Source organism: Xyrauchen texanus, chromosome 24 (genome assembly GCF_025860055.1).
Source record: "Xyrauchen texanus isolate HMW12.3.18 chromosome 24, RBS_HiC_50CHRs, whole genome shotgun sequence".
Classification (NCBI taxonomy): domain Eukaryota; kingdom Metazoa; phylum Chordata; class Actinopteri; order Cypriniformes; family Catostomidae; genus Xyrauchen; species Xyrauchen texanus.
Genome location: NC_068299.1, coordinates 24,661,783 through 24,681,919, shown reverse-complemented (window position 1 = coordinate 24,681,919; position 20,137 = coordinate 24,661,783). Strand labels below are relative to the sequence as shown.

Sequence of the window (20,137 nt, the reverse complement as noted above, 5' to 3'; positions counted from 1 at the left end):
TTCTTCCAGCAGGGCTTACACACCATGACAGGCAAGGTCATTTTAGATTCAGTTCATTTTAGAGGCCCTCTCATGACGATAGATGTAGAAAAAACGAAGTGTACATGCACAGAAACAATACTGATAAAACAAACAATCAGAACATACAGTCAGATTTGCTGCATTTCTAAGAATCTCTCCATAATCCGCCCACTTCATTGTGAAGCTAGTTAATGCCACTACTGCAACTAAAAAAATGGCTTAAAATTATAAAAAAAAGATTTTAAATAATACTATATATATTATATATATAATTTTTTTTTCAGCCAAATGTGTTGCACATACACACATGTACTAATTAGAAATGGACATCTGAACATAGTTGAGCCAAACCAATCGGTCACAGGAAAGATAGATAGAGAGACTATATTGGTCACAACCCAATTTTGTTAAAATGTGTAGTTACTGCATTTTGCTTTACAGAAACACATTCCAACATAGCCGTATATGTCTGAAAGTTACCCAGGATTGCCAAGGATATACCAAGGAAGTGGTACAAAGCATGGTGGAAATCTCATAGCTATTAGAGCAGACTCAATAAAAGGTAGAAATGTAAAAGTTCAGGGAGAGGGCAACTTTTCATCAGTAATGTAAACTGCTCAACATACAGTGCGGATGATGAGGCAAGCTAAGAGAGACCGATATTTAGAACACAACACCATTTTGGAACACTCCTTTTACATTTTTGGTGAAAAAGCTAGGTGATGGAGGAAAATTGGCAAAATGGATTTAAATATGGTGAAATGTTCTTACCAGATGGTGATGAGGCAGGCTACAAAAGAGCCTAAAAATTAGACATACACCACATCTGCAATATTTCCTAATATCTGCGCTGATTGTGAGGCAAAATCTCATGAATAGATTTGAATATGGAATAATGTGTTACATAAAGTTTGCTTGTGCATGTGCACTCGTTATCAAAATTATTTAATTAATGAGCATGGGGGATACGCAAACTTTGTGAAATATTGGTGTTCAAACAGTCAACACCTGCTAATAATAATAATAATATTGTAATAATATTGTTATTATACAATAATACTATTATTTAATTTACATTTAATCCATTTCATTTAAATAATGTTTTAATAAAATAATATAACGTATGCAAACGCTTAATTTCTACTTGCAGTAACTTATTTAATTATACTACACTATTGCATACAAGTAAAATCATCTGTGAATCAGAAGGCATCTGCTTTTTTTCTGCATTTCCTTAAAAGAAAATCCAACAACACTGCAAACCACCTAAAAAGGCCATATTATAGAAAGAACCTAAAGAAGTCTGTGTTTATCCCAATCTTTCGCAAGAAGCAACCCCAATCAACTCAACAGGCATAGAGTGTACGTCTCTTCATTTAAATGAGGAGCACCAGATCGCAGAGTGTGTCTCATCCCGCAGGCTCATTACCGCACACAGTCTGCTGGCACTGCCTGTCATACAACAGGAGCAGTCAGGCGAAAGAGAGGAAAGGAGCCAGCTAGCGGGGACATTGGGACAGAAGGGAGGGAGTAAGGGATGATGGGCTTCATTTTTGAACAAGCTAAGGAGTGGTGAGACAGATAGCAGACGGTGCAAATGAAGCCGATGGTTTAATTGACTGGTGCCGTACAAAGGGCAATGCAGAGATGAACTTTCAAGGGGGAATAATGTGCTGAAGAAACACTCTGGTCCAAGTACATATGCCCTAACACACACACACACACACACACTAAATTAAAGACCAGAAAAGACATCTATAATTCAATAGATCAACCCAGAACACTTTTAAATGTATGACATTATTTGACTAAAGAACAGTCAAAAGTGCAGTTCAAAACATTTCTCATCTACAGTATATTTTACTTAAAATTAATATTGCCTACCTCCTTAAACAATGAAGTACATTCAGTCATACTACATACATTTCATTACATATTGGAAATTTCATATAGCCTTTGTGAAGTTCATGTTTGTGACGACTCTGCTAAGAAATCTCAAAAAAGCACTTCTTAAAAGCATGTAGGATGAAAAACAATAAGATAAATATGAATAAAGTATTGCAAAGTAACAAATAATCCTGATTTATGGGTGGATATTTATGAAGTAGATTCCACCCTGATACCCAAAACAGTTACTGGTTAAAGGGATATTTCCCCCAAAAATATAAAATGATCTTATCATTTACTCACTCATGCAATTCCAGATGTCTATGACTTTCTTTCTTCTGCAGAACACAACCAAAGATTATTAGAAGAATATCTGTTAGTCTTCACAATGCAAGTGAAAGGTGACCAACATTTTGAAGCTCCAAAAAGCACATAAAGGCAGTATAAAATTAATTATAAAATAAAGTCTCCAGTGGTAAAATGCATATCTTCAGAAGCGATCTGATCAGATTTGGGTGAGAACAGACCAAAATAGACCATTTGTCTCCTTGGTGATCATGATTTCATGCTTGATTACACTTTCTTGCACCATCTAGTGCTCTGTGTAATCAAGCTTGAAATCATGATCGTGCCTAGAGACGGCAATGGCAAGTTGTAGAGAATCTGTTCTCATCCAAAACCAAAAATTCTTTGTGTTCTGCAGTAGAAAGTCATACACATCTGGGATGGCACGAGGAAGTCAATGATGAGAGATGGTTTTAAAACCCTTTTCTGCTCATCTTTTGGATGGCTAGGATAAGGTCAGTCTGAGATGAAATATTGAGACCAAAATACTTGTTACTTGGAAGTCAGCAAAAGACTAATCTTCATACTTAAAGGGATAGTTCACCCAAACATGAAAATTCTCTAATCATTTAATCACCCTCATGATATCCCAGGTGTGTATGACTTTCTTTCTTCATCAGAACACATTTGAAGAAAAATAGAAAAAAAGTCTCAGCTCAGTAGGTCCTTAAAATGCAAGTGGATGGTGATCTGACTTAATATCTTTTAAAATGACATGATCACTTTTGGTGTGAAAAAGATTGCTTCCAGTCAGCAGCTGTATGTGCGTGTGATGTAAGAATTGAGCTACGTGCGACGCACACAGAAGAGCAGCACTATTTAAAAATGAGTAGGAAGAATGCTGTACAGAAGATTTGTTGGTTTTGGTTTGTATTTGTATCAGTACTCACAATTGTGCACTTGTGTGCTAATACTGGATGTCTCAACCGAGTGGAGATTGTGAGATTACGTCTGTATCATGGCAACAAAAAATATGTAACAAGAGAGAATGGCCATGAAAAAAAGATTTTTATATTTTTTGGTGCAAAAACTTTTAATAACATGAAAAAAAATAATAACGGTTGGACTCCACCCTGTCATGAAGCTTACCGGAAGTGATGATTTATAGTTAAAAAGTACCAAGTAATCTTTATTGCACCAAAAGCTATTGTATCACTTAAGACATTCATTTAACTGCTGGAGTCATATGAAGGACATTTATGCTGACGATCTGTTCTTTTTGAAGCTTCAAAAGTCGGATCACCATCCACTTGCATTTCAAGGACCTACTGAGCGGAGATATTTTGACAGAATTTTCATTTTTTTTTTTTTTCAATTTTCATTTTTTGGGTGAAATATCTCTTTTCAAGTTCCTCAAAGAAACTTCAAGAAATCCAGGCCCTAAGGAAACTGGGAACAACAGAGATTTTGCAAATAAACCACTAAAAGTTGTCCTGCAGAAATTGATACATGTGATACATGGAGTAAACTAGTGAGAATCAGACTTGATATAATCTCAATCACCAAAACTAAATGGCCATCAACATTGCACAATAAGAATTGGAACAATACCACATCACACTCTGAGTCTGTAATGTGAAATGCTTTTATATTAATGCAACTGGTCCATGTTTGTTTTAGGAGACCGCATGTCAGGTTTGAGCATTTCTCCAAAGTTAAGCTACTACATGCATTTGATCAATTTAGGTAATATTTAATTGTGCAATTTGATCAGTATCATTTATTTCTTATATATGCTTATATACATAATTGGCATACATTTATATACATACAAAGTTCAAATCTGCCAGTGCCAGACTGCAGTTGTTGCACTGCCTATGTAGAGATCTCAAATATTCCACTTTCAATTTAAAATGGAGGTTGAAATGGATCCATTTGTGGAGCGTCTAAAATGTCAATTTTGACGCATCATGCTTTGCTGAAAACTACTGAGGCAGACTGGCAACTCATCTGAGCTGTAATGAAAACCGCCATCAATGTACGCCTTAAACGGCCACTTCTGAGCGGTTCTGGGCAGTTCTCCAGTCAGAGCCAAAAGTCAACAAACACAAGTCTAGCTAGATGGAGAGAGAGACAATCCCAGATCAAGCCTTTATTTGGGTTGGACGAGAACACATCGGACTGGTTTGGTTTGAAGGATGGTGAGAAATATTTGTTTTTAATTAGAGACAGTCAAACAAGGTCCAGATACCATTTAAAACCCACAAGAGTAACACATTCCAGACAGGCACAATTTCCTTTCCCCTTTTTTTTTTTTGTGTACGTAGTTTGACAGTTGCTATTTTCACTCTAAGTAGAGTTTATTGATTAAACACTTTTCAAGTTTCAAAGCTGTAATTGCACTAAGACTTTAAAGAAGCCTGATGTGACCTCAAACAAATGCAGGTTTTATCTCTGCTGTGCTTTAAAAGCCTGAGATCACCTTTAATCATCCACACAAGAGCTACTCTATGCAGACACTCTCTGACATACAACATCAAAAGTACAACTGTTTATTGGTATATTTTAAAATAAGTGAGAAAAAAAAAAAAAAACTTACCAGTAGGACACATCCAGTGGGTGGAAGAAGCACTGTTTAATTAGGTCTGTAAAGAAGGCTTCGGTCTCTCTACATGCTTTGCCATTTCCTATGACAATGGTCTGACAACTGGTGGTAAAAAAGGATCAAGTTATTCATAGATCTTTTAGCCTTGGCATTCTAAAAGATACTCATGCAACCCAATGTCATTCTGACTGTAATACCCATGTTTAAGCAGAAGGTGACGCAGTCTGTCGGCCTCTTTATATTTTGCAGAGCTATGCAGGTACACCACATCTGTGTGTAGTATCTGACCTGAGGAAAGAAGAAATAGATATGTTTAGAAAAATGTATGTGGAAATGGACTGAATTTTTTTTCTTATTCAGTCACACTCGTTGAAAATCTTAAAGGGGAACTAAAAATAAAAATTCTCATCATTTATTCACCCTCAAGTTGTACCAAAATTTACTGGTCGCTGTTTTACATGCAAAAATAAAGAATGGGAACTAGAAAGCAGCATATGAACTATAACTGTATCATAAAATCTGTCCATGTGACTTATGATTATATTTATATATACAAAAGCCATACAACAGCTTTGTGTGAAGAACAGAACACAAATGTACGTAAAGTGTAATTACATAAAAATAAAATCTGTACATTCTTTGTACCTTTGTGTTCCACAGAAGAAAGATAATCATGGGTCAGAATGTCTTGAGTAAATGAGACAGATTTTATTTTGGGGTAAAATAATCCTTGAATAATTGTACTGGGGACAGCCTTTTGTTTCCTCTCCAATAATTTTTCTGCCCTCATCTTCTCCACCTTGTTCCTCACTCCTTTCAGACAATGCTGCTGCCATTTTCTGTCAGCCTGAGAGAGGCAGTCTAATCGCAAAGGACACCTCAAGAGCCCAGCAGGTCATGTGACTCCACACCCACAGACCTGTCACAGTCAAGCTGGGTCTGTGTGTGTGTGATGCTGCTGCAGGGCAGAGGCCAAAACACGGCAATGCCACCTGACACACACCCGCCAGGCCAATCAGTCGCCTGGACATGGGGCACACACAGGGCACAGTGTTCAGCTCCACCCACAGAGAGGGCACAATGGAGATATCTTCATATATATATATATATATATATATATATATGTGTGTGTGTGTGTGTGTGTGTGTATGTATATATACACACAGTTGAAGTCAGAAGTTTACATAAACTTAGGTTGAAGTAATTTAAACTATTTTTTATAACCACTCCAAAGATTTTATATTAGCAAACTATAGTTTTGACAAGTTGTTTAGGACATCTACTTTGTGCACGACATGAGTCATTTTTCCACCAATTGTTTACACAAATCCAGTGGGTCAGAATTTTACATACACCAAGTTAACTGTGCCTTTAAGCTGCTTGGAAAATGACATCTCAATTAGCTTCTGATAGGAGGTGTACTGAATTGGAAGTGTACCTGTGAATGTATTTTAAGGCCTATCTTCAAACTCAGTGCCTCTTTGCTTGACATCATGGGAAAATCTAAAGAAATCAGCAAAGAACTCAAGAGAAAAAATTGTGGACCTCCACAAGTCTGGTTCATCCTTGGAAGCAATTTCCAAATGCCTGAAGGTACCATGTACATCTGTACAAACAACAGTACGCAAGTATAAACACCATGGGACCACGCAGCCATCATACCACTCAGGAAGGAGACGCATTCTGTCTCCTCAAAATGAACGTCGTTTGGTGCGAAAAGTTCAAATAAATTCCAGAACAACAGCAAAGGATCTTGTGAAGATGCTGGAGGAAACAGGTAGACAAGTATCTATATCCACAGTAAAATGAATCCTATATCGAAATAACCTGAAGGCTGCTCAGCAAGGAAGAAGCCACTGCTCCAAAACCGCCATAAAAAGCCAGAATACAGTTTGCAAGAGCAAATGGGGACAAAGATCTTACTTTTTTGAAGAAATGTCCTCTGGTCTAATAAAAAAAAAAACTGAACTGTTTGGCCATAATGACCAACGTTATGTTTGGTAAGGCTTGCAAACTGAAGAACCCCATCCCAACCGTGAAGCATGGGGGTTGCAGCATCATGTTGTGGGGTGTGCTTCGATGCATGAAGAACTGGAGCACTTCACAAAATAGTTAGCATCATGAGGAAGGAATATTATGTGGATATATTGAAGCAAAATCTAAAGACATCAGCCAGGAAGTTAAAGCTTGGTCAATATGATTATAAATATATATATATATATATATATATATATATATATATATATATATAAAATAAACAAAATATTCAGTTAATTAAAATGCATTACATTCTTGTAGCAGAAGAGTTCATCATTGATAAGACAATATAAAAGTGGCTTTAGAATACAATGTATTGTTTACTACCATATTATTGATCATAAGTCAATCATTGGCACACAGTTCACAACAATCCATTACACAAGTGAATTTGTCAATCAGTTGGCGATTTATTGTGAGGGTTTGTTTAGGTTAAGTTATCAAATCTGTGAAAACCAAATAAAACGTCTTTATAAAGCAAAGAAAAACTAGTTAAAGTAGAGGTACGTACAAACAAACAAACTTTTCATCTACAGCATTACAGAAGGAGCAAAGTGGATCTATTTCAGGGAGCATGTTTCTTAAATAAAGATTGACTGGGTAAAAACGGTGTAACAGTTTAAAGGACACCTCCTTAACCTCGTTGGTAATTAAATATGTATGAGGTAAAGACCGTACGACCTGCGTCAGACATGCTTGTGTCGCGTCTGGGGTGTGTTGCGTCATAAAAATAAAATGTTTAGGTCACTGTGTCAAGTTAAATATAGTTTAATACTCAATCTTTAAACACATATTAAGATCCCTTAAAGATCGCATTTGCGCTCCATCAAGTGTTTTGAACGCAATACATTTTTTCTTCACTGTACAAACTGTGCGTTGCTCACACAGCTGAAATTTAAATTACTGCCCTCTGTAGTAAACAGGTGGTACTACAAGCTTGAATTTCTCAGTTAAGCATTGCGATTAAAGTGCGTTCATTTTTTTAACGCGTTCATTTTTGTCAAAGTAATCGCACGTTATTAATGCGTTAAATCGACAGCCCTAATATATACAGTATATAATATATATACACACACACACACACACACACACAGACACAGACACACACACACACACACACACACACACACACACACACACCAATCAGCCACAACATTAAAACCACCTGCCTGGTCCCCCTTGTGCAACCAACACAGCTCTGACCCGTCAAGGCATAGACTCTCTGAAGTTGTCCTGTGGTATCTGGCACCAAGACGGTAGCAGCAGATCCTTTAAATCATGTAAGTTGCAAGGTGGTGGGGTCTCCATGGATCAAACTTCTTGGTCTAGCACATCCCACAGATGCTCAACCGGTTTGAGATCTGTGGAATTTGGAGGCCAAGTCAACACCTTGAACTCTTTGTCATGTTCCTCAAACCATTCCTGAACAATTTTTGCAGTGTGGCAGGGTGCATTATCCTGCTGAGTTCACTGCCATCAGGGAATACCATTGCCATGAAGGGGTGTACATGGTCTGCAACAATCTTTAGGTAGGTGGTACGTGTCAAAGTACCCAAGGTTTCCCAGCAGAATATTGCCCAGAGCATTACACTGCTTCCGCCGGCCAGACTTCTTCCCATAGTGCATCCTGCTGCCATCTCTTCCCCAGGTAAACGATGCACACGCACCCGGCCGTCCACATGATCTAAAAGAAAATGGAATTCATACCAGGCCACCTTCTACCATTGCTCAATGATGCAGTTCTGACACTCACGTGCCTATTGTAGGTGCTTTCGGCGGTGGTCAGGGGTCAGCATGGGCACTCTGACCTGTCTGCGGCTGCGCAGCCCCATACGCGATGCACGGTGTCTGTTCTGACACCTTTCTATCATGGCCAGCATCAAGTTTTTCAGCAATTTATGCTACAGTAGCTCTTCTATGGGTTTGGACCAGATGGGCTAGCCTTCGCTCCCCACGTGCATCAGTGAGACTTGGGCGCCCATGACCCTGTCACCGGTTCTCGGTTTTCCTTCCTTGGACCATTTTGGTAGGTACTAACCACTGCATACTGGTAAAACCCCACACGTTTTGGAGATGCTCTGACTCAATCATTTAGCCACCACAATTTGGCACTTATGCTTGCTCCAACACAAGAATTTCAAAAACTGACTGTTCACTTGCTGAATATATCCCACCCCTAGATAGGTGCCATTATAATGAGATAATAAATGTTATTCACTTCACCTGTCAGTGGTTTTAAAGTTGTGGCTGATCAGTGTATGTATACAGACACACACACACACACACACACAAATTTGTTAAAAGTAAAAAAGAATATTCCCAAAGTATAGTAGCCTAAATCATAAAAATAATAAGAATCTCCCGCACCTTTATTTTTTTATCCACACTGCAAAAGATTTCCAGTAGAATTATCTAAACATTCTTAAAACATGATTTATTTACTTGACAAGCAAACTTCCTTAAGATTTTAAGTCTTGTTTTGAGAGAAATTTAACCGAATCTAGTAAGATAAATCCTTAAAACCAGAAAAAAGTGTTGACCAATGGGGTAAGAAAAATAAACTTAATTGAAGGGGAAAAGGATAATTTTTTTTACCCCATTGGCCAAAACTTTTTTCTGGTTTAAGTCTAAAGTTCACTTAATTTTGTCAGATTTGTCTTTAAGCAAGACATAATATCTTTTGCCACTTTTCTTGACAAGTAAAGAAATCACATTTTAAGAATGTTTAGATAATTTTACAGAAAAACAGGACAAAAAAACTTATCTTGAAAATCACTTTTTGCACTGCAATCATTTAAAACCGAGTGAAATAGCTGCATGCCAGCTTTCATAGTACACAAATCATACAGCATACATAGTTTTCTAAGTCTGCCACTCTTACTGGTTGGGGAAAGGATGGCCAGTTTGCAGCCGTGGTGAAATCCTGGGTCCACTCCCATGATGACCCTCCCACGCACAGGACACATCAGAAGCCGCTGACGAAGATTACGAACAAACATGGCTACAGACTCTTTTTCTGCACTAGCAGTTAACTTAGTCCTAAGACAGGAAGAAAAACAGGAGAAAAGCAGAAGCAAATCTTAAATAAAACATGTATGTGTGTGCAAATGTATATGAGTATTTAGCAGAATGTTCGAGAAAGAGGATAAGAGGGAAAAAATGAAGCTTTCCTATCCGGTGAGAACAAACCTATAGCCTCGGCTGAGAAAGGGTAGAATGAATCTCTTATAGGATTCCTCAGTAGCATTCTTCAAAATCGTCATCAGTTCTGGCCGTGCAAATCCTTGTGGCCTCCACCTGCAAAACACATGGCAAACATGTGAGTATTTCAGTTTGCATACTCATCCATCACCCAAAAAAAGTCTCTAATTAATCATAATCTGACATTAGAATTGTGATTGGAATATTGGAATTGTGTAATAACTAAAAGTAATCACTTCTAGGTTTCAATGTTTAGGTAATTAGTTATACAATTCTTATGTTTGGAAAACATTATCAGGTGGGGGGGTTGGATTTCAAAGCAAAACTGAAACATAATTTTTTACGAAAAAATGTTTTTTGCACATAGTGTTACATGTCAAATGTACCTTGCATTTAAGCAAACAAATACTTTAATACCTTACTGATTGCACTGACATTATACTTATCTTGGAAATACAATCTTTGGACTGTAAAATACATAAATATATATTTTAAATACGTTAAATATGGACAAAATTTAAGTAAATCAGTTTCACATTTCTCAACCTTTAAAAGAGAAAAATGTTGGGGTATGGTTAAAAATACAGTAATATAATAAAAAACAAGTTATATATTTATAAAACTTTAAATTTATATTTAGAACATTTAATTGTATCTTTTAAAGCAGGAGAAACACTAAAATTACAAAACCTTTATGGCACATAGACTCACTAAGCACTTTATTAGGTACACCTGTACATCTACTTATTTATGCGATTATCTAATCAGCCAATCGTGTGGCAGCAGTGCAACGCATAAAATAATGCAGACAAGTGTTAGGAGCGTCAGTTAATGTTCACATCAACCATCAGAAAAGGGGAAAAAGATGATCTCAGTGATTTCAACTGTGGCATGATTTTTGCTGCCAGATGGGCTGGTTTGAGTATTTCTGTAACTGCTGATCTCCTGGGATTTTCACGCACAACATCTCTTGAGTGTAAAGAGAATGGTGCCAAAAACAAAAAACATCCAGTGAGAGGCAGTTATGCAGATGGAAATGCCTTGTTGAAGAGAGAGGTCAACGAAGAATGGCCAGACAGGTTTGAGCTGACAGAAAGTCTACGGTAACTCAGATAACCGCTATGCACAATTATAGAGAGCAGAATAGCATCTCAGAATCCACAACATGTCAAACCTTTAGGCAGATGGGTTTCAACAGCAGAAGACCACGTCAGACTTTATTAGGACCATAGTGTTCCAAATAAAGTGCTCAGTGAGGGTATTTTTAACATTTAATATGAATTGTAACAACGTAGCAGCAAGCATTAACATTGTTTAGAAACTTTTACATTTTAATGAGATTCTGTTCTTCATTAACAATCTTAATTTATTTTGAAATGAGCTCTGTGGAATCATTGAAAGGAGCTACAACACTATTAAAACCTGTCACTAACATCTTTCACACCTTGCAGTGTAAAAGTCAGCTGCCAAACCCCTGCCCATCAGACAGGCAACAGCACTGGGGGAGCGGCAGAAGATGAGGAGGGGTGCATATGTTAGTGTTGTGGGTGTGTTTGGGGGGTGGCGTGCTGACCTGACGTTGACGCACCACCTACAGAAGTCATTCTTCACCCAGTCGGGGATGTTGACCTTCACTGTCAGAATCTTCAGATTCTCCCCACGGTTAATGGCTAACGTCTGAAAAGAGAGAGTAACCTGTAGAGACAGCAGACACAAGGCAAGACCCGATAGTGCACCGTCGGTACCGCCACCTCCCGTTCTCTCCTAAAACAAGTCAGTGTGCACTGAGACACACTTGTGTCTCACTGAAAAACTCTGTGCCTCTCTCATTTGTCCCATATTGGCCCTCTAAGGGAAAGTGACATGTGTGAAGCAAATAGTTTTAAGTATCTGACCTTTTCTGAAGAAAACCTTTTGAAAATAAACAAGAAGGAAAAGATGACCCATCAATCTGGACCTGAAGCGGAAGAACCAAGCTGACAAATGCCACCAACCCTCTAAACAAACACACTCACCCCTACCACTGCGAAGGCAGCCACCCCCTCTACACCGCTCAACAGCTAATGGCCTGATCAAGATGTGAATTAATGCAGCCAGAAATATGATGAAAATTATATTTCCATCTTTTGGCATTTCACCCCCTAGGGGAGATGTTTACTTGGGTTTTATCATGCGATGTTCATCGCATTTGAAGTTTTGCATGAGATGTCAAACAAATATCAAACTTTTTTTTTTTTTATCATGTCTAATTTCCAACTTCTTATTACAGCCATACAGATTTTATACAGTCATATTCACCATAATGCATACATTAAACCAATCGTTTTCAATCATGATATAAGAAAAATTATGAAGGCAAGAATTTGTATCCAAGTCTGCCAAGAAACTTCACTGCAATGCAATAATACTACATTGAGAGAAAACTAAAATTTCTTTAAAATATATACAGTATGAGAATGGCTTTTTAAATAAAACAGCTGCTAAAAATAGGCCACACATTTATCTAAGATAAACTCCCTCCTGTGAGTCATGTCCTCACTCAGCCAGTATTAAATTTGATTAGATTTACCTTTTGTTACCAAAAACCTTAGTGATCACCAAAAAATTCCTATTCAGAAATGTTAACATTTGAAAAGGCAATTTTTCACAGATCCAGGTTAAGAGTCATATTTCAGACATATTCAGCCTCAACACTTTTCCATGCCAGTGCAGGACATGACATGGAGGGGTGAAAACTTCAGTCTAAATATTCAACATATCATGTTCCTCAATAACAATGAAATCATAATTGGAAAAATATGAGGAATGTAAGCGACAGAAATGAATATTATTCTAAAGACTGAGCTATTCCAATTCAATATTTTTTCACCAAATAAAGGCAACGCCATTGTCATGGAACAGAGCGATAGAGGATGTCTCTACAAAAACAGAGAGAATGGATGAACTTTTCACTTCCTATCTTTGCATGTACAGAAAAACAAACATACACAACATGGGGCTTACAATACACCACTGATCATTCTCCATACCAAATAAATATAATCATATGCCTAACCAAGCATTTTGCACTAAGTTTTATAAAAACGTTTGATAGTTTAGCACTGAAAATATTGTAGCAGATCTATCATAAGCTTAAACTAACAAAGAACAGAAAGTCAAACCACATTTCATTCATTCTACTAATTGCAGACAAATTGAAAGGTAGAGATTTTTCAAGAGTTTTTTTTAAGTGTGTGATCTGGTGGAAAAAAAATTCACATTTCGTATTTGCATGCACATAAGTATTTGTACGCATTTGGAACGAAATTCATATTTGCCAAATATGTAAAAATAAAACAGCAATGTTTGCTGCCTTTTTAATAAAAAAAATAACTAAGCAAGTATTGTTATCAATATGATATAACAAAGGGAAAAACATAACTATTATTAAAAAAAAATCTATTATACATCTCATTAAAGAATATATATTTTTTCACACAATTACATGACACGTCATATAAACCGAGCCTCAGTTCAGACAGAGCAGGACTAAGAATCCTCACACCACCTGTATGCTACAATTAGGCTCTTAAAGCTCTCTTTATATATACATTTACAAAAGTAAGCTAACCTATATTTCAGAAGGCTGCTCGTCTTATCAGTTAAAATAATATATATATTTAAAAATTCTTGTGAGAATAGTGGGCACAGAATCGAAGGATGATTGAAAAATGCTGATGCACTGTTGAAGTACAAACTAATCTCAACCATTACTATGGCTTTCCTATTATGGCGAAATAATAATTTTTAAATGAATTATAATAAATAATAATGTTCAATTAAGCAAATATATATTAGTGCTGTTGATTTAACATGTTAATTCACAGCGTTTAATTTGATTAAATATAACGCGTTAAAAAAATGAACGTAATTAATCGCAATGCCCCCGGATTGAAATAAGGAAGGTTCCTGAGAAATGCAAGCTTGTACTACCACCCGTTTACTCCAGAGGGCAGTAATTGAAATTTCAGCTTTGTGGCAACGTGCCGTTTATACAGTGAAGAAACAACCAGACAGCACAAAACAGACATTTGTTACTTTCTTGCGTTCAAAATATTTGATGGAGCGCAAATTCGAACTAAGGGATCTCAAGATGTTTTCTAAGTATTAAACTATATTTAACTTGACACAGTGACTTACAAAATGTATGTTTATGACGCAACGCACCCAAGAAGCTAAAAGTTTGACGCTTGTTGAAATTGACGGGTCCTTAAACAAGCCCTCATAATAAATCTCGAACTGATTTCCAATTGACTTGTGAAATGGATTGTTGTGAACTGTGTGCCAATGAGTGACTTATGATCAATAATATGGTAGTAAACAATACATTGTATTCTAAAGCCATTTTTGTATTGTCTTATTAATGATTAACTCTTCTGCCACAAGACTGTACGGCATTTTGATTATCTGAATATTTAAACATATATTTACAATTCATAAAATTTCTCAATTTCTTGATTATCTGAATATTTAAACATATATTTACAATTCATAAAATTTCTCCATTTCTCTCTAGCCTCGAATTTATCAATTATACCAAATATGGTTTGCTCTAATCAGATTATTAAATTATTGCTGAACAAACAGCTGAACTATCATTAATGTCAGTATTAATTGCCAGTAGGCACAAGGTCTCCATGCCTAAAACATGTCTACGATTATTTTCGACCACAATTTAAAATAATAAAATAATAATAATTAAAAAGGTAATTTCAGAGTCAGAGACAAAACTGATATGCTATACTTCAAAACACATGTTCAACACACAATAAAATGTAAACCTCATTGATTTAAAGTAATCTTGATTCTGCATGATTTTTTTCCAGTCTTTCCATGTATGACTTACTTTAGCAGCCACAACTTAATAAAACATATTCAAAAAATACACGTTCTGCACAATTTGCACATAAATCATCCATGTACCAACGTGTTCACCCTTATGATACAAACACGTGAACCCCACACATACACATATGCACGCACGCACATCTGTCCTTAATACACTCTCACAACTGATGTGTTAAATTAAACAACCAAGTACGTGTGTATACACATGCCTCCTGTCAAAATACATTCTACACTCTTCCTCAGTAAAGCCAAGAAAAGGTTCATTTTAGCCGGAGTGTGACAGCTCACAGGTCACGGCAAACTCAAATTAACACTCACTGACAATCCACGTCAGCAGATTAACAACGGGTAAACTGTATGCTTCATAGGAGATTTCTCCACCACTCATTCACTCACTCATTCTGCCTCTCGTTCTGTCTTTGTCTCTCTCCCTCATTCCCCTATCCCCCCACTTCTCATAGAGCCCATGAGCGGCTGTCATCATCAAGCAGTGTCTGTCAATCCTAGCCTTTAATCCAGAGGCACGTGGATGGGGACGTGTCACATATGTTAAGAGGGGGAGATTGGGAATGACTGGAGGACAGGGGAAGGGGTGAGAGAAACAAATAGAGGGAGAAAAGTATGACAGAGTCACTGTGACATGTGGCCCACAACCAACTCTGAGTAACCGGGTACCGTGGAGTGAGAGAGGGGGAAGGGGACTCCATTGACACAAAGACATACAGTTAAACACCACTGACAGAAGAGCTTTGAAGAGTGGCACGAGGACTTGTGTATATGGTAGAATGCTGTTGTTGTGTGTGGACTGGTGAATTACAGATCATTCAGAGAGTATTCAGACCCCTAAGGCTGAAAGAATTAGTCGACAATAAAAACATTTTGTGTTGTCAGCTTACAGATTAAGGTGATGTAGATTGTCAAATAATAATGCAAAAATACCTGTTAAGTAAATACACAAGCCGTGTCATCGTGAAATAAAGCAAAGCCGGATCTGGCATTCCGCTTGAGCAAAACTTGCCTGTCATAGTGTCTAAAAATGAAACAGCTCAGCATTATGTTTAATGCATCCATTTTTAAAGTTCAAATAATAAGGAAGCGGGCTGTGAAATAAGCACAAACTCTGAAACAGGCATTTCCCTGTGAGGTCAGAGCCACTTATATGAGTCGTGTGAAAAACAGAGCGAGAGAGTTTATAATTTCTACCGGCCGATAAACCCTCTCCTCTCGCACGGAGACACTTGTACTTCGTGCATGCACTGCAGCTAGATCTTAACAATTTACTTGACTGTACTAAAAGACTATCACAAAGGAATCGCAAAAACCACGTATACCTGGGCCTTAACACCTTAGAAAATCCTGAATTAGTTAGAAACCAGTCCTAGAAGTAAACACACATGGTCCTACATATTGAACCCTAGTGCTCATGCGGGCAATGAGAGTTTGAATCTGGCTCATTATTCTGTGATTCCCCCTTATCTCCTTATTATTTTCTGTCCTCTCTACAATATCATATGAGACTGATACTTCAAGTAGGGTAACTTTTTCCAAGGATGATTTTAAAGAATAAATACTTTAATATATATTTATATAAATATAATAATTTTAGTTTTTAATATCATAACCTTTTCAAGAAAATAGCTACATTTATGAAAATTACACTCACGTGTACACTTTATAATTTTAAATTACAAAAAATTGCGGTTACTAAAACTACTGTTATTACCATCATGGCAAGCATGTAAGAGTTTTTTTTATATTTGGTTCTCATGTAAATGAGAAGTGATCCGGGGCACATCTCTGCCGGTACAGAGGAGTGACACTATGAATGCAAGAAAACAAATTAATTTTGAGGTTTTTATATTTGATCTGACAGTAGCTTTATTAGGTGTCATTACGAATCTGGTCATTATTCAATCATTTTTATTCAGAAACAACTGATCTTTAAGTTAACTGTGTTCTAGAAAACTTGTGTCAGCAAGTCCAAGGCTTATCCACTTTTTCCCAAAAAGTGAAAATTGTCCTTACCACCACATTCAACATAAAAAATTAACACTCAAAAATCCACTCCTGGATATTTAGTCCAGGGCATTAGATTTAAAGTAGTCAAAAGTGCCCCTACTTAAAAAGTGGCACTAAGGCCAAAAAAAATGACCCAAGACAAAGTTTGATGAAAATCATAATAACTGCCATAAATTTTAACATCCATAAATGTTGTCATCATATCTGATATTTTCAAATGATTTCCAAAGAATCATGCAGAACATAGCAGTTTAAACATCTTATAGTGGAAAGACATAATTGCTGAAAAGGCATTTGTAATGCTGCATTATTTTGCAACCACTGTATAAAAAAAGAAAAAAGAAATGGCTAGTGATCTGCAAGAGTCCTGACTGCAGAAAGAAGCCAAGACCCAAGATATGCAGGTGAACATACCTGATGGTGCTGAATACGCTGGATGTCACAGGTGAAGTCAGTGTACAGGCTGAACTTGGCAATGTCCTTTGGTTTACTCTTCTGATTGCCTTGCTCCTGTTGCTGTTCTTTAAGGGCTGTTTTAGACACTGACGAGTGAATGGTCACTGCAGCCCTGTCACACCTTAGAGAACATACACATGTAGAGTTAAAAACACACACACACACATTGTGACTGACAGGTTAGATGTACAGGGTGATGCATGTATATAATGACAAGAAAGCCAGATAAAAAGATGATAATTAAGATGTATTGGTGAGTAGTAAAGAATTGAGAGGTTGCTAAAATAATTGGTGGCTCACTGTGCTTGGACATAGGTGAGAGTCTCTTTGTCCTTAGCAATCATATCTGCCAGAATCTCCTGCACACCTGTGGCCACCTCTTCCAGGGTCGACAACCCTTTCAAAATAAAGGGAGCAAAACGGAACATATGTAATTTACAATAACATTAAGTAATCACAGCCTCGCCTTAACTTATTAGAATAGCACTTCTTCCTATGAACATTTTTGTAATTTGCACTTATAGATTAAACTGTTCATGATTTAATGCCATACTAGCTTGCATGGCTTTTCCATGGTGAAAACCAGGGTAAATTGCAATTAAATGAATAGTGGTGAAGAGCCTACATAAGGTTTTTGTTTTAAATAGATAGATTGAGAGATTACAACATTGATTTAAAATCCATTAGAAAATATGTATTTAAAATATTTAGGAGATGAGTATTTTAAGTCAAACTGCTGACATACAAGAGTGACAAATGGTGTTTAATGCCCATATGTCTCAGCGCACGCCAATACAAAAAATACTGAAGTAATTTGCTGCCCTCTATTGACCAAATGTCTTTCATCACTCTATTTTTAGAAGACATAATGGCAATGGCAAATAAAGAAAATAAAAATAGTATGAAAACAAAAGATAAAACTAAGCTGTTCACAGATAATAATGTTGTGACCATAACCACAGTTTAAAAAACTATTATTAAATGTACATTCTAACCGTATGACACTTTGAGTTGAACATTGAGTTGTGACAACTTGTGTTTGAGTTCCAGCATTTATATTTTAACAGGCTGGTTGCTACAGGTACAATTAAATTAACCTATTATCAATGCATGTAGTGATTTGTGTAATACCCTTTGTGTTGGGCTGGATTCTGGACTGCAGGTCCAGTGACTGTGGGGCCTGAAGCAGAGCCTGTACAACAGGTTCCAGCCCTAGCTCCTTAGCACGCCGGGCCTTGGACAACTTACTGCCCTTTTTATAAGGTGCATACTGAAGACAACACAATAGTGCAAACCATTATTAGATCACCCAGTCAGAAACTCACCAAATAGTCACAGTTTTACAGTAATAAGCAAGCGGAGAAGCATGATCTGTTCTCACCACATGGTCTATTTCATCAGCTGATGTGCAGTTCTTCAGAGCCATTTCCAGCTCTAAAGTAAGAACTCCCTCCTTCTTTAGCGTTTGAGCAACAGACCTGCTCTTCTTTGCCACTGACCTAAGACACGCATATTATTCACTCTGTTAATTTCTTTTATTTCAGTGTGGATTTGGTTTTCTTTTCATCCTGCTTTCTCATTAGAAAAAAATGCAATGCTAGTGTTGATTTAACAGTCAACTGAAGTACAGAAAATGTTGCATTTATCTGAATTAACTAGATCTAATTACAGGAACAATTAACACCTATTATGGGGGGTCTTTAAAATCTATGCCATCTTCAGGTCACACTTGGTTTCAGCAACCTAACAAAGGAACTGAAGGTAATTACAAACTGAACGTTTTGTCCTGTCTTACCGTAGCTCTTCCAGAGTGAGCTGCACATCTCGAACAGCATCTGCATCCATATGGTTGATCATCTCCTTTCTATAGCGCACAATGAAGGGAATAGTGTTCTCCTCCTGAAAGAGCTGTGCAATGTTCTCACATACCCACTGCTCCACACCCGTCTTCACAGCAAGAACCTAAACATGGGATAATGCATAGCTACTATCATGCCACATTATTGCTACAAATTTCAAAGAAAGTGGCACAAGATATTGCAAAGTAACTGCTCTAACTTGAGAATTTTTCTTTACCATTAGAATATTTATATGGATCTTTTATCTTATTTTAAAGGGGTCATGTTATCATTTTTTATATTGTGCTCATGAACATTTTTCATAAAGACTGTGGTTCACAAGTTAAGATAAAGCTGAATTAAGACTTCAAGAAATGTTGTTAAGATCATTCTCAAGTAATAAACCACCTGAATGGGATTCCAATTCATCTGCATTTCCTCCACACAGGGATTTCCCGATTTTAATTTAATCGGCCTTCCCTGAGGGGCATTTGTGGTCCTCTGCTTCTTCTTAGCAGGTTCCTCGAATGTGAAGCTGTTCTCTGGCTCCTCTTTTTTTACTTTGGAAAGATGTTGGCTGGATGATGGACCTTCATCTGGCATATCTCCTAGGATAGCTGCGTTATTACTGAACTCTCTGCTCAAGTTGATGGATAACCTCTAAAACAAGCAACAAGTTGGAATGCAGTAAGTGATTTTAGTATAAATACATTTTAATTTCATTGAATTTCTGACCTGCAGTTAAAAGGGTCATGACATCAGAAATCAAATTTTCCTTGATCTTTTGACAAGAGGTCATTGTACTATTAAAACTTACTGTAAGTTTCAGAACTTCAAACTCACTCTAAAAAGAGCCAAGAGTTAAAACCAAGCTGCCAAAACAGCTCATCCTCTACTTCCT

The 20,137-nt window shown here is 37.0% G+C and overlaps 1 protein-coding gene across 2 annotated transcripts in view; it reads right to left on the bottom strand.

Annotated features, from left to right (window-relative positions):
* LOC127617874 (S1 RNA-binding domain-containing protein 1-like) overlaps positions 1–20,137 on the bottom strand; it is a 76,028-nt gene that overhangs the window by 49,998 nt on the left and 5,893 nt on the right. For both annotated transcript variants that reach the window (XM_052090009.1, XM_052090008.1), the window contains exons 4-14: positions 19,645–19,896; positions 19,194–19,360; positions 18,780–18,897; positions 18,530–18,668; positions 17,699–17,795; positions 17,357–17,519; positions 11,610–11,713; positions 10,025–10,132; positions 9,717–9,874; positions 4,996–5,086; positions 4,793–4,900 (exon numbers count right to left, since the gene is read on the bottom strand). In XM_052090009.1, the coding sequence (XP_051945969.1) occupies positions 4,793–4,900; positions 4,996–5,086; positions 9,717–9,874; positions 10,025–10,132; positions 11,610–11,713; positions 17,357–17,519; positions 17,699–17,795; positions 18,530–18,668; positions 18,780–18,897; positions 19,194–19,360; positions 19,645–19,896 (1,505 nt within the window). The remainder of the gene's footprint in view (positions 1–4,792; positions 4,901–4,995; positions 5,087–9,716; positions 9,875–10,024; positions 10,133–11,609; positions 11,714–17,356; positions 17,520–17,698; positions 17,796–18,529; positions 18,669–18,779; positions 18,898–19,193; positions 19,361–19,644; positions 19,897–20,137) is intronic.